General features: G+C 38.8%; 1 protein-coding gene across 1 annotated transcript in view; it reads right to left on the bottom strand.

Moving 5' to 3' along the window:
• Positions 1-14133, bottom strand: part of GRIA3 (glutamate ionotropic receptor AMPA type subunit 3) — a 301196-nt gene that overhangs the window by 15675 nt on the left and 271388 nt on the right. The window contains exons 6-9 of the mRNA XM_018044259.1: positions 11074-11235; positions 6841-7008; positions 1982-2086; positions 765-872 (exon numbers count right to left, since the gene is read on the bottom strand). Coding sequence (XP_017899748.1) covers positions 765-872; positions 1982-2086; positions 6841-7008; positions 11074-11235 — 543 coding nt within the window. The remainder of the gene's footprint in view (positions 1-764; positions 873-1981; positions 2087-6840; positions 7009-11073; positions 11236-14133) is intronic.

Here is a 14133-nt window from a genome sequence, read left to right as displayed (position 1 = left end):
GAAAAACATTTCAAAATAAATGAAAATATTATTTCATATCTCAGTAGTGCTTTAAGTTTTTCAGAAAAGCTTTACACGGTGAATATTGCCTTGAAACATCTTATGACATGAATAGGAGGCTATTATTATGCCTATTCCACAAGTTAAAAAATAAAACAACTTGAGGCTCAGAGAAGTTGCGATTGGTACCGTTAAACTCAGGTTAGTGACAAGCCTAATACTAGAGCTCTGAACTACTCTTTCCTTTTGTCTCCCCTACAATGAAGTATTCCATTTCAGGCCTAGATGAAGCATCAGCCCATGGTATAGGGTGTTTGAGAGGATTATTATTGTTTAGTTGCTAAGGTATATCTGACTCTTTGCGACTCTATGGACTGTAGCCCACCAGGTTCCTCTGTCCATCGGATTTCCCAGGAAAGAATACTGGAGTGGGTTGCCATTTCCTTCTCCAGGGGATCTTCCCAACTCAGGAATCAAACTCGAGTGCCCTGCATTGGCAGGCAGATTCTTTACCACCGAGCCACCTAGGAAGCCCTTGTTTAAGAGAATAATGACATCTAAGCGTGTTGCAAATTCCCTATTCTTTGTCTTTTTAAAAATGACATTCTTTCATCATCATGGCAAGATATTTCAAAAGGTTCCTAAGTTGACATGTTGAAAGTTTCCACTGTTTGAACTTGAGGTCTTTCCTCCTGGCCGAATACTGCTTTTCAGAAAACAGAAGTCTTGCTGTACAGAAAGCCCACCTAGTGCTCTATACTTACCAGAATGGTAGTGACGACTATGGTCCGGTTCTCTGCAGATGCACTGTCATTGCTGATCTGCTGATCCGAGAAAGGCACAAACCTTTCGTACTCATTCCAGTAGCCAGCCTGCAAAGAGCAGACATTTGACCTGGTTGCCTATTTTTCACTCAGAAAGTGCTGCCTGAAATTCAAGTGCTCTTGTGGAATGAAAGTTTTTTTTAGTGGCTCGAGCTTTCCAAGGATTGAGGTCCTCTCTCCCTTTGTCTTGCCACCCCTACCAGGACCACAACACTGACACGCACACAAGTGTGCTAGTTCCTTCAGCCTGGGACTTCCCATCCCTGCTTTGCTTTTACTGATATTTGGTAAAGTAAGTTAGCCTACTGTAGAATGATCAGGCTTTTTGATTCTTTAAACTCAGATAGCAGAAGAATCCTTTCCTTAGGACTGAAGGAAATCTGGAGTGTGGGGGATGGGGTGGGGTGAGAAACCACCAGTGGAGTATCCTGTAGAAGTGGTACAAGATATTTTATATTCTAAGGTTTTATCAAGTGACTACTAAATTCCCACCTTGGGACTATTAGTATGACAGAAGCAAAGTGGTTATGAAATTTCGATGTAGAGAAAGGTACTTTGTCCAGAGTCCTTTTGGTAGGTGAGTTGGCAAAATGGAGAGATTACCTACTTTCTAATTCTTTTGCTACAATCATGTGTATCTTGGCAGCTTCTGTTTAAAGTAGCGGTCCCCAACCTTTTTGGTACCAGAGACTGGTTTCATGAAAGACAATTTTTCCATGGAGCAGGGGGAGGGGGGATGGTTTAGGGATGATTCGAGTGCATTGCATTTATTCTGCACTTTATTTCTAGTATTATTACATCAGCTCCCCCTCCGATCATCAGACATGAGATCCTGGAGGTTGGGGACCCCTGGTTTAAATAACATGCTAAAAAATTTGTAATTCCTTCCTGTATTGTAGGAAGCTGTGAATAACTCTTGAGTCTACCGCTTTTAAAGAACCAGCCTCAGAGGGAAATAGTCCTTTTATAATGTGTAGATGGAACACTTTGATTAGAAGACAGCTCTGCATTGTAGCTACACTATTCACTGAATGGAAAGGCAAACAGGATGTGTGGGAATTTGCTCTGGGTGTGTTTCCTAACACGTATTTTCCTGCATCTAAGGGCTATCACTTTCTGAGAGATTTTTCACTGGGATATCTGTTTGGGTTACTTACCTTCCGAGAGCCAGTGACTTTCATTTCATACACATCGATGGTATAATTTGTCCTCCGTCCATAAGTGTCAAATTGTATGTTTCCAGTCATTCCTTGTACTTGCACCTGGTAGAAAGGGGAAAATGTAAAAATTTTAAATAGCACCACAATATTGCCTTCTAAGTTCTTCGCAATGAGGTCTATGGACAGATCTTGGAATATTCGAGAACATTTATCTTGAGCCAATGAGCTATATCCACCAGATCAAGTCTGCACAGATCTTCATTTTCTCCCCAGTATTTTGTAAGTATGGCTTTTAATGAAACTCTTAGTGGTGTAACAGGCAGTTTCTTTTTTATTAGAGTATAGTTGCCTTACAATGTTGTGTAAGTTTCTGCTGTACAGCGAAGTGAGTCAGTTATCCACATATATCCCCTCTTTCTGCATTTCCTTCCCATATAGCTGACCACAGATCGTTGAGTAGAGGTCCCTGTGCCATACAGTAGGTTCTCATTTGGTATCTATCTTATACATAGTGTCAATAGTATATATATGTCAATCCCAATCTCCTAATTCACCCCACCATCACTCCTTTCCCCCTTGGTCTCCATATATTTGTTCTCTACATCTGTGTCTTTATTTCTGCTTCACAAATAAGATATCCAAATCATTTTTCTTGATTCCACATATATATGTTAATATATGATACTGATTTTTTTCTTTTGACAAGCAGTTTCTTATATGATACAGTAAGGGCCCTGCTACTACTTTTTCAAGGACTTGAAATTTCTACCATCAGTCTTTTCTGAAAAGAGTATCCCAAAGAGTTTTCTTAACTAGGATAATGTGTCCCTCTGGACTGTGAGTTCCTTGGGGACTGTGACTGTCTTATCTTAGTATTCTCGGTGTCTGAACATAAACTGATTTCAGTCACACGGGCTCTGAAGTTCCTGGATTCATACCATAACTTCATCACTTACTAACTGTATGACCTTGGGGATGTTCCTTAATGCTTTTGAACTTCAGTGTACTAATCTGTAAAATGGGAAAGCCTCATGGTACCTATCCCACTGAGTTGTTGGGAGGTTAAATGAGCTATCCATATGTCATGTTTAGATCAGTGTCTGGCATGTGCTGAGCATTGCAATACATGTTAGCTCTATTAATAATAATAATTATTATTAATCAAAATGAGTTTTGTTTCTAATTCTTGAGGGGTTTGCACATTTACCAGCTACCATTGTAACAGGACTGAGTTTTCCCTCTTATTTAACCTACTCCTAGCTACAGACAGGTATGGAGAGCTAGGTCATGGAGGGATAATCTGTAGACTGATAAAATTTGTTAAGTTAAGGGAATCAGGAGTATTGAATGCTACAGAAAACAGAGGTGCTGGAATAGCCTGAACATCTGGTTGGGATGCCAAATACAGAGGCGTGGATAGCATGATTTTTCCTTGGTCCGGGTCCCATATTATGAACTAATAAGAGGCTGCCTCTAATGGGTGGAGATATTTCCTTACCTATGTTTTACAGTTCAAGGACACTGGATGAAAGACCTCTAAATATGGCATTATTGTTACCCACTTGAATTACTCATCTGGTGAGTATGGGTCAAGGAATTTGCTTCAGAGAAAAAGAATCTGTCTTATTCTCCCATGATGAAAGGATGGAATATTTTTCATCACTTGTAGCAAACTGACAAGCTGTTTGTTAAGCAGGTCAGAAGTGGTAATAGGCTTGTGCGGCAGAAGAGAAAATCGACGGCAAATAGTAGTGAGCATCCTTTTAAAGGGAGGGGCCTTGTTCACCACCTATAGGAGACCTTGGAATATCTGTTGAAGGAGAAATGCCCCCATGTGACTTCCTGAAGATAAGGCAATTGTCCTACTGACCCAACAAACCTAAGCACTACTGTCAGCTTAGGCTTGCAGAGAAGGTGACATCATGCTTCTGGTTAAAGAAAAGATTCTTTGTTGAGGGATGGGTCTGATGTATGCACGAGGGATGGGTCTGTGATGCATGAAGGGTTCTTTACACTCTATTTTGAGCATTGAACTCTGGGAGAGGAGATAGGTAGGGTAGAGACACTGGCAGAGGAACGTATCAAGGAAATCCTTCATTGCTGAAAATAGCAAAGGCTTCCAGTCTCATTAAGAATTGTATATTTCTAAAGATTCAGCCTATCTGAGCATGATCTGCAAATTGGACAACAGCCTAGACTGATTAGAACTTTTGGTGAGCACAAGTCAAATTGGACTACCACTCTGAGAGAAGTCTATTTTTAAGGCTATGAATGTCAGTGACAGTTTCCCAATCCTCTCCACCCTGCACCTCAGGCTATATTAGGTGCTTCTCCTCTGGGTTCCCTTAGCACTCCATGTGGAACTTCACCATAACATTTAAATCATCTATGTATTTCCGCCTCCCCTGCTAGACTGGGAGCATCTAAAGATGGAAAGGGATTCTTTTTCTGTGTTCTTGGCAACGAATCCAGAGCCTGGGATAAAGCAGAGGTTCAATAAATGCTTACTGAACCAGTGGACAATTTTCAATGACTTAGAATTGTGACATATTTCAGTAGATCACGCTGAGGCTAATCTTTGCACTGTTGGTAGACTGTAAGGATAATCATTACCCGATCTGCAAGTGGCTGTAAGGTTTTCAAAAGCACTTCTTTACATATTAGCAATTTAAATATGAGTTCCCTCATATTATTTCATGTTTGCATATTAACTTGGAGCCTGATACATAGTTGTTGGTACTCAGTAAATATTTGTTAAATGAATGGTGTGATTATTTATTCATTAGAACAGGCCCCTTCGGAGCCTCTATCAGGCAATGATTTTGTTTGCCAGATTTCTTTGAAGGAAGAGAATGATTGATTGAGTAACAACTATGTGCTAGTCACAATGAGGGATGCTTTTTCATCATGCATTCTCACTTTTAATTAACTTAAATAAAATGGAAATTTCTTTTAGTATGGTCAAGTCTTTAGTGCTTTAGGCCATCCTCTCTAGTATTCCTCTGAAAACCAATCATTTGTCACAAGGTAACAGGTACTTTGGGAAGAAGCTGATACTCTCCAGCCCCTCTGAAGCCATAGGCTGGCCTATAGAAAGAGGAAAAACATCCTTCCTGTTGAGTGTCTGATCATGAGGGCTTGGGGAGGAAGGTTACTTACCTGGCTTACAGCTTGAGCTTTATCAGTGAGTCAGACATCCAGAAACAATTTGTGCCATAATATGATCAATCTAATTTTTGTCTTGCCAAATTCATTTTTCATCCTTCATTCTGGTAGCTAGTTTTGTATTGGGGGAAGAGAGTCATTTGTGTCATGAATAGGGAGTCAATTGGAGATGCTGGCACTTGCCCCTTGAGGTTTTTGTTGATGAAAACTCCTTTTGATTCACTCCAAGGGAGTTTTATATTTCACTCATCATTATGTTTCACCTGACAATACAAATCTTGTAACAGCTATGAAGGTTGAATTTAATTAACTGCTCTTCAAAAATTGTGCAGTGCTACCTCCATAAAACTACATTCAGGGCATTTGTTAGGGAACTGACATAATGACATAAAAATCTGCATGATGGGAGAATGAGTCATATCTCTTTCTTGGAGAGACACACAGGGGCTACTAACCCTTTTTGATTGAATGCTTCCAACTTGGCAAATTGAAGGCAGCAGTAAGAGAGCCAACTACACAAAATGATATATGTTATGAGGCCATTACAGGCTCTTCGTTGCTGGGTTGTGCACAGAATTCTCTTATCATTGTTGATCTCTTTGTTGATTTGGATATTCCAAACATCAGGATAATTAAAGAAGGAGAAATAAGAGAGTCTTGTACTGCTGAAGGCTCATTTTAATGCAAGCAGGCATATGTAGCATAACGCAAAATATTCAGGAAAGATCTTTTGCTTGGAGAGCTGCACTGAATGGGTGATGCTCCTCCTAGTGTGAATAATGGAATCTGTTCAAAGGATACTGCTCAAAGCCTGAAATGCTCTCCCACCCAGTAACTACTAAAAACAAATGACCTATTTGACTGTCTAGCCATTGATTCCTTGTACTTTTCTTTAGGATTTTTCTCTAAGGCATTGGGGAAAAGTCTCTTAAGTAGGCGTAAAAAGGGATCGTATTCCTGCCTCTCACCTTGTAGAATATAGTATTACAGGTTCTTCTTGACAATAGAAACACTATCACACTGGCTCTATTCCACAGTCCATCCAGGATAATAATTGGCTGATAAGTCAGGATGCCAGTAATGTCTACCTTGAAGTTAGGAGGTTCCTAGAGAATACCCCAGTCCCCCTAAGTAATGTCATTTTCTGGAAAGTCTGAGTTTTTGGAAAGCCATTTTCATGCTCAATCTGCAACTTTCAAGGATATTGAGCTTGATTTACTCTCCACACCAGAGTACAGAACGAAATATTCATTTGCAATAAATTTACTGATACCATTTCTTAAGCTTCAAGGAAGAACCTTCTAGTTTTAGAGGCCTAGATTTTGATGAATAAATATAGATGCTTATCTTTATGTATACTTTGAACAGTCTATAGACTCTGATCCTCTTCCTTTTAGGGTGTCTTTTCTCAGGACTGAGGGCCTTTTGGGTCTTTACAAGGTACCCCCAGCTTCCCTGGTGGCCCAGATGGTAAAGAATCCATGTGCAATGCAGGAGACCTGGGTTCGATCCCTGGGTTGGGAAGATCCCCTGGAGAAGAGACTGGCAACCCACTCCATGGCCTGGAGAATTCCAAGGAAGAGGAGCCTGGTGGGCTATAGTCCATAGGGTTGCAAAGAGTTGGACACAACTCAATGACTTTCACTTTCACTTAAGGTACTCCCACCCCAATTACCCATTGTGGGCATTACCATTTTCAGAGCTCGCTCAATATCAATTCCTTGACTCCAGGGCACAGCAGGGTTTGCTAAGCAGTCTCCAGCACTGCCTCTCCGGGACACGTCCACTCGCTGCCTCCTCAAGTAGCGGAAAGCTTCTGCTATGACCAGTATTGCATCGTGCGTCAGTGCAGATGTGTACTGAAATAGACATATGGAAAACAAGATATCATGACAAACGAGGCTCTCCAAATTTGCCTCGTTCCTTATTTTCATTCATTTCCAACTCTTGTTCTATGAATTCACCCTCTTAATTATTTGAATCAATGGATCTCTCTGGGAAAGCCTGACTTTGATCCATTCTAGAATGATGCAGCTTACCTCATGTGCACACAGGTTAGGATTATTGAGATCAATGGCTCAAGGGAATCGCTCTCTTGTTCTCAATACTGTGTTTTGTATTGAGTGAGTGACTACTAAAAAGGCCAGGTCCTTTATAGAGAGTGAAATATGTGGGAAGTTAAAGGATGGCATATGTAGATTGGAGAGGAAATAGCATATCCTAAAGCAAGGTTGGGTTATTGCTGTTTCTAATAGAAAATTCAGATCTGGTGTTTACTTAGGGGAAAATGGAAATAGCTAAGTTAGACAGCTTGAAATTAATTTGGAGGGAAACATTAATCATTTCTGTCTGGACCATGTTTCTGGTGAACTGGGACTTCTGGCCAGCAATAAATCAGTTTTTGTTTCCTGGGGGAGGCGGTGGGGTGGGGGGACGGTAGCGAAATCTAAAGCTGGTTTTCGATGGTATAAAATTACAATTGTTATTGAGTTTTAAATCTGATGTTGACAATTCATAGGCAATGCTTCATGATGCTACCTTTTCCAAGCAAGAACAGTTTCAAGAACAGTTACTGTCTATTCCTTGGATAAACTGTACTGATATGCTCTACTAAGGATGAGGCCAGCCATTTAACACAAGGGATTTGATTATCTGCAGTTGACATGGTGGATGCCTTTTCATTAACTGAATCAACAAAGTATGATTAAAATAAGCTGGCCCCTGTTTTGCAGGGGTGATAAATACTGGTAGAATATAGAACTCTTGATTTTTTTAAAAAATGAAACTAAAAATGCCCTAGAGGGAATTGTCTCTCTATATAGCATGTCCCTATACAATTGTGAGTGAATACATTGTCATCTTTACAACTATCAACTTACTTTTCTGACTTTCCTCATGTTACTTTTCTTAAATCAATTATGACAGTAACAAGGGACATATGTTCTTTCATGAAAAAAACAATCTGCACACTACATACAGCCAACATGGCAGTGATTTTTTTTCCAGCTGACTGCATAAATTGTCAGCAATCTTTCTATAGTCCTCTCCAAGCCATGCCAAAATAGCTATTTAATTTTCTACTTTTTCGGCTTCTACTTACTAATGTGTGAGTATCTAAAAAAAGCCCCCAAAGGAAATGTTCATAAAATATAGACTAAATTAAGCATCAGAATTTTAATTTCTAGACAATTTTATTTCCTAATCAAATATATTGTCCATCATTTTCTAAAGCAGACTTTTTGTCTGACTGATGTAGAGCAAGGTTCCATAATGGGTACTGCAAGTCAAAGTAATCTGAAAGTTGTAACCATCTATTGAAATATTCCATTTTCCTAAGTTATTTGAAGGGTTTTGCTTATAAGCCTGAACAGTTCTTCTCAGTAAATTCTGATAATTTTGCATCATACATATTATGAGTTACCAACGGATAATCCAGAGCTGAGACTGTCTTCTTTTCCTTTTGTAGAACTTCTACAGCTTCTAAACAGGCATAAATGACTCTTTAGTACCCTTTTCAGACTTTTACTCTTGTCCATTTTTTTTGTGCCTAATATAGTGTCTGACACATTGTAGATACCCCTAAAATATTGACTAAATGAATTGTTTCCTTCTACCTATTGCCTGCTAAATCTAAGGATGGCAAAACAGTGGATTGGCAGTTATATCAAAATATGTTTGTATCAGCTCACCTAGATATACGGGCAGATTTAGCCCATAAAAAGATTTGACTCATTAAAGAAATGCAAATCAAAACCACAGGGAGATATTACCTCATACCTATGAAAATGGCTGTTGTCAAAGAGACAACAGTAAGTACTGGTGAGGATGTGAAGGGAACCCTCATGCGCTGCTGACAGCAACATAGACTGGCCTAGTCACTGTGGAAAACAATATGGAGGTTCCTCAAAAACTTCAAAATAGAGCTGCCATATGATCTAGCAAGTCCACTCTTGGGCATATATCTGAAGGAAATAAAATCACTGTCTCAAAGACACATCCACATCCCCCATGTTCACTGCAGCAGTATTCACAACAGTGAGCACATGTAACAAACCTGTGTCCATCAAACCATCAAATGGTGAATGGGTAAGGAAAGAAAGTGAGACATACCATACACATATATACTCATACGTCAACTATGTTTCAGTAAACATATACATGCGTGCACAGAACACAATGCAGTATTACTCAGTAATCCATCAAAAGAAAGAAATCCTACAATTTTTGATAGGCAGAGGGCATTATGCTAAGTGGAATAAGTCAGAGAAAGACAAATACTATATGATCTCACTTATGTGTGCATCCTCCCCCAAAATGAACTCATTAGAAACAGAGAACAGAGGTGAGGGCTGGGGAACAGGGAAAAATGAATGAAGATGGTCAAAAGGTATAAACTTCCAGGTATAAGACTGATAAGTTCTGGGACTGTAACGCATATCATGGTGACTATAGTTAATAATATTGCCTTGTAAATATTTTTGAAAGTTGCAAGGAGAATAGATTTTAAAAGTTCTCATCATGAGAAAAAACTGTAGCTGTGGTGGTAATGTTAACTTATTGTGGTGATCATTTTGCAATATATACATATATCAAATAATTATGTTGTGCACTTAAAACTAATACAATGTCACATGTCAGTCGTACCTCAATAAAAAAATAAAGTCATCATCTTAAAAAAGAGATTTGACTACAAACGATCCATCATAGGAATTGTGGCCATATTTACTGAAACATATGAGGCCACTGGAAAAATCTGGCATGTATGAAGTAATCACTATAATCAGAGGACCACTTAACTACTGCATGGCTTAATTTATTTTTTTAAAAAGGTGTTTAACGTATAACTTACAACTTTTCTAGAGTATATCAATTGCACCAGGTAAGGTCGCACTTGTATTATGTTGATGTGACCCACACAGGGTGGTCCTGCATGGGTGATTCAGAATGTATCTCTTTCCTGTCTATGTGCCCACTGTTCCTCTTTATTGTATTCTTTCCAGGGAGGAAAGATGTGAGGATGAGCATCTCGAAACCATAAGACAGGAAATGTCCTCTCCCCTTTCTTTTTTTAGGGAAGGGCCTTGAACCTTGGCTCTACTTTGATTCCTCATCTAGATCACAAGGATCCCACAGTCATGGTACATACATGTGTTCACTGTATCAGGAAGGAAGAATTTAAAGTCTGTTTCATGCTTAAATCAATGCACTAAGGGAATGGGTTACTTAAAATTCATTGGAAACATCCTTTGTGTAACACGAATAACTTTCCCCCATTTATCTGTTTTAATTCCTGATTTTAAAATAATAGGATTTCTAGCCATAGGGGAACACGAGTGAAAAATGTGCACTTTAAGCATAACTTTCTGCTTTTAATGTTCTTATCTTGATTTCATGAAAACGAGCAACTTAGGTAATCTAATTATTTAAAGACACTTTTGTAGGCAGGAAAATATTTCCATTCAATATACGCATGGGCAACACATACTCTGTACTAGAACCTAATTCACTTGGGTGTTCTGAGATTCATGAAACTTATTAACACAAAGCAATCACATCAATAATGTAAAATGTAATTTTCCATTTCAGACTATCAATTTTCCTTACCTATTCCCACTGCCCCTACCCTTTGTCCAATTTAGGTTCTTTTTAAATTGTAAGTTATAAGCATATTAAAAATGAAATTCATTAAAAAATTAAGTTACCATTTTCAAACACTGGGTTTAAAAGAACTCCTTCTCAATAGCTTCTTTATTTGCGAATTTAGTTTTCAAATGCAGGAGCATCACCTGCAGTTGTGTTTTAGTATCCTTGAAACACTTCTGAGGGACAACCACTTGATCACTGGATAGCCATAAATATACAAAGGCCATACTAAGATGCTCTGGAAAGCTGGCCTAAGGTTTCTACATGCTGTGGAACATTACCTTTAGTGGTGCATTCTTGGCTTCAGGAAATTCCCTTTCATCCAGCCTCACCCAGCGCTGAATGAACTGCTGAACCATAGGGTTTTCGTTGTTGACAATCTGGAATCCTGTAATGTTGGCTCCCCCATGCATGACTCTTTCTAGCAAAATATCAGTAAAACCCTAGAAAGAGATTGAGAGAGAATTGTGATTGTGAGAGGTCATGCATTCTTACTCATTGTATCTGTTACAATGCTAAGGAAGAAATGAGAGTTCCTTTCCCAAGATCCTTCTTTAGCAATTAAAAAAAAAAAAACCTGGACACATGGTTACATGTCAATTATATCTCAACAAAAACCAAAATTGCAACAAACAAACAACCCCTGATACAGACTAATTCTTAGGGCACTCTGAAACTACAGGCATGATGGAGAAAATATACATCCTTCCATTTTAGTGCCCCTGTTTTATTTGGTGTACTGACTGAAAGAACAAACATCAGAGTCAATTTTAAGTGAATGTTTTTATTTCTTTCATTTACCTATATATTTTAATATTTCTTCAATGAATACAAATACAATGATTCATATAACTGGAAACTGTTTAAAAAGTTGGCCCTAGCTAACATGCCAAATACAGCAGATTGCTTTTCAGATTTGAATGATGAGTAATTTCAACATTTGTAGTTTACAAAAATGCCAAAGAGTGAAACTGACAGCTTGGTTGTATGTGATGGCACAACCCCCAGGGTATGTCTCATATGAGTCCATGAATGAGCTTTGACATCTACTTCATAGCAGCCACCATTTTCTTCTTCTTTTGTTCTGGTGTCTCTCTGTTGTCTCTGCCACCTAAGCCTCCTGAAGGAATATCTTCATGTTCCTATCATGCCATCTTCACCTGGGTATCATCAGTTCCACTGGGCATTACTATTTTCTGAGACACTTCTCCCAGGAGTTCCTGCTATTTCTGCTGGATAACTGTATCTTGCTAGTTGCTTTTGATGCCCTTAGGTCCTCTGTAGGTTGGAGCCAATATTTATATTCATAAATAAATTTAAAGAATTCTTTCCCCTTCCTTTAGATTCTCCTCCCCAACATTTACATATAAAATTGTTTCAAAAATAAAGTTGAAAGAATTATACAGTGAAAATGAAGTAGTCACTTCAGATTTCACGATTAACATTTTCCTCTCCATCCATCAGTCCATTTCATTTTTTGGATGCTTTTCAAAGAAAGTTTCAGATGTTAGAATACTTCATACCACAGACTTCAGCATGTAGGTCATTAACTAGAGTTCAGCACTTGAAGTTTTCATCTTTCCTTTCCTTCCTTCTTCTGCTTCTTCTTTCTTTTAAAGGTTTCATGTTGATGTGTGGCAAAACCAATACAATATTGTAAAGTAATTAACCTCCAATTAAAATAAATAAATTTATTTAAAAAAATTGAAAAAAATAAAGGCTTTCTTTTTAAAGTCTTTATTGAATTTGTTACAATATTGCTTTCATTTTTTACATTTTGGTTTTTTGGGCCCAACGCATGTGAGATCTTTGTTCCCCAATCAGGACTGAACCTGCATCCCCTGTATTGGAAGGCAAAGTCTTAACCACTGCACCACCAGGGAAATCCCCCTTTCTTTCTCTCTTTTGATAAAATTTATGTCCAATAAAATGCACAAATCTTAAATATACCACTCAATGGGTTGATAAATGCATACACTATATTACTTAAATCCCTACTAGTTCTCAAAAGTTGTCTTTTATTTTTGCATTCTAAGTTTCCATTGAAGTTTAATAATCATATTGAAAATTGCACACATCTTTAAGTATAGGCTGATGAATTTTCACAACCTGAACGCATGAATGTAACCAATACCCAGAAGCCCTGCTCTTGTATGCCTCTCTAGTTACCATTCTGATGCCTGCTTCTTTTAATTCTATGTTTCTTTAGTATGGGCAACAAGGCAATCATAGAAAATATTTTAGTGAAGCAGCGTTTTCAGTTATTACTCTTCACCCCATTCTTCTTCCTTTCATATGTGGGATATGAGCCAAAGAGTTTGCATCACTGAGAACTATTCCTCCTTTCCAATGATCATAAGATGTTTTTAAAATGAACATTAATTTGTTAGGATGAGTTTTCTCCCAAAGGTCTCCTTCCTGAAATAAACAAAGACTCAATGATCTCTCCCATTTGTTCCCCTTTGCACAACAATCAGCAGAAAGGCTTGCTTGTGTGTAAAGGCTCACAGAGGCTCCAGATGGGGCTTAAGCCTAACTATTATCCAACTCCCAACTCTTACCCCCTAAACATACATATAAATAGAGAGCCGAGGACAAAACTTCAACAAATGGCTTTAAGTCATTTGCTGTACCAAACCATATTTGCCAGTTAAAAAGTATTACACAAGAGCATTGAGCAACTGTCCATCTGTCTGCTGGTGGGGGCTCTTGTGTTGGCCTGAAAGAGGGAGCCCCTTTCTTTGAAAGAAAAGGATGAAGAAAGCTTCTGCCACCATCTTGGTCCCCAGGGTCAGTGGCCATAGTCTGCCCTAGGAAATAGTATTTTCTGTGCCACTTATACTTTGGATAAGCCTCACACTCCCATTTCCTTCATACTATAGCATATTAAAATGGCGACACAGGACTAACAACAGGAAGGGCGAGAGAAAGGATCCCAGGAATCTCACATCTGCCTTAAGGCACAAGAGCCAGCACTTCAGTCTTGTTACTCACCACAGCACCCCCCAGAAACATTTTACCTCACTATCTTTTTCTCAGCAGAGACACTAAAAAGAGGGGTCCAACTTAAATTTATCTCACCGATCACCTCCACTTACTCTGCTCTGCCACACGGGCCCCATGTATTCCCCCTTGGCTGTCTTCCTCCCTGTTAAACATACTGTAATTTGGAAGTATCTCCATAAGAACACTCTGCACTCATGTTTCTACCTCACAGCAACCATCTCACTGAGGACCTAGAAGTTTCTCAGTCAGCCCATGTTTTATGACACACATAGCTGGGATTATGTTCTGGCACTTCTCAGACTGGAATAGCCTGGAATGCATCCTCAGCAGCACCA

Source organism: Capra hircus, assembly GCF_001704415.2.
Source record: "Capra hircus breed San Clemente chromosome X unlocalized genomic scaffold, ASM170441v1, whole genome shotgun sequence".
In the NCBI taxonomy this organism is placed as follows: domain Eukaryota; kingdom Metazoa; phylum Chordata; class Mammalia; order Artiodactyla; family Bovidae; genus Capra; species Capra hircus.
Note: the sequence above shows the minus strand (reverse complement) of the source record. Positions and strands in the feature narration are given on the sequence as shown.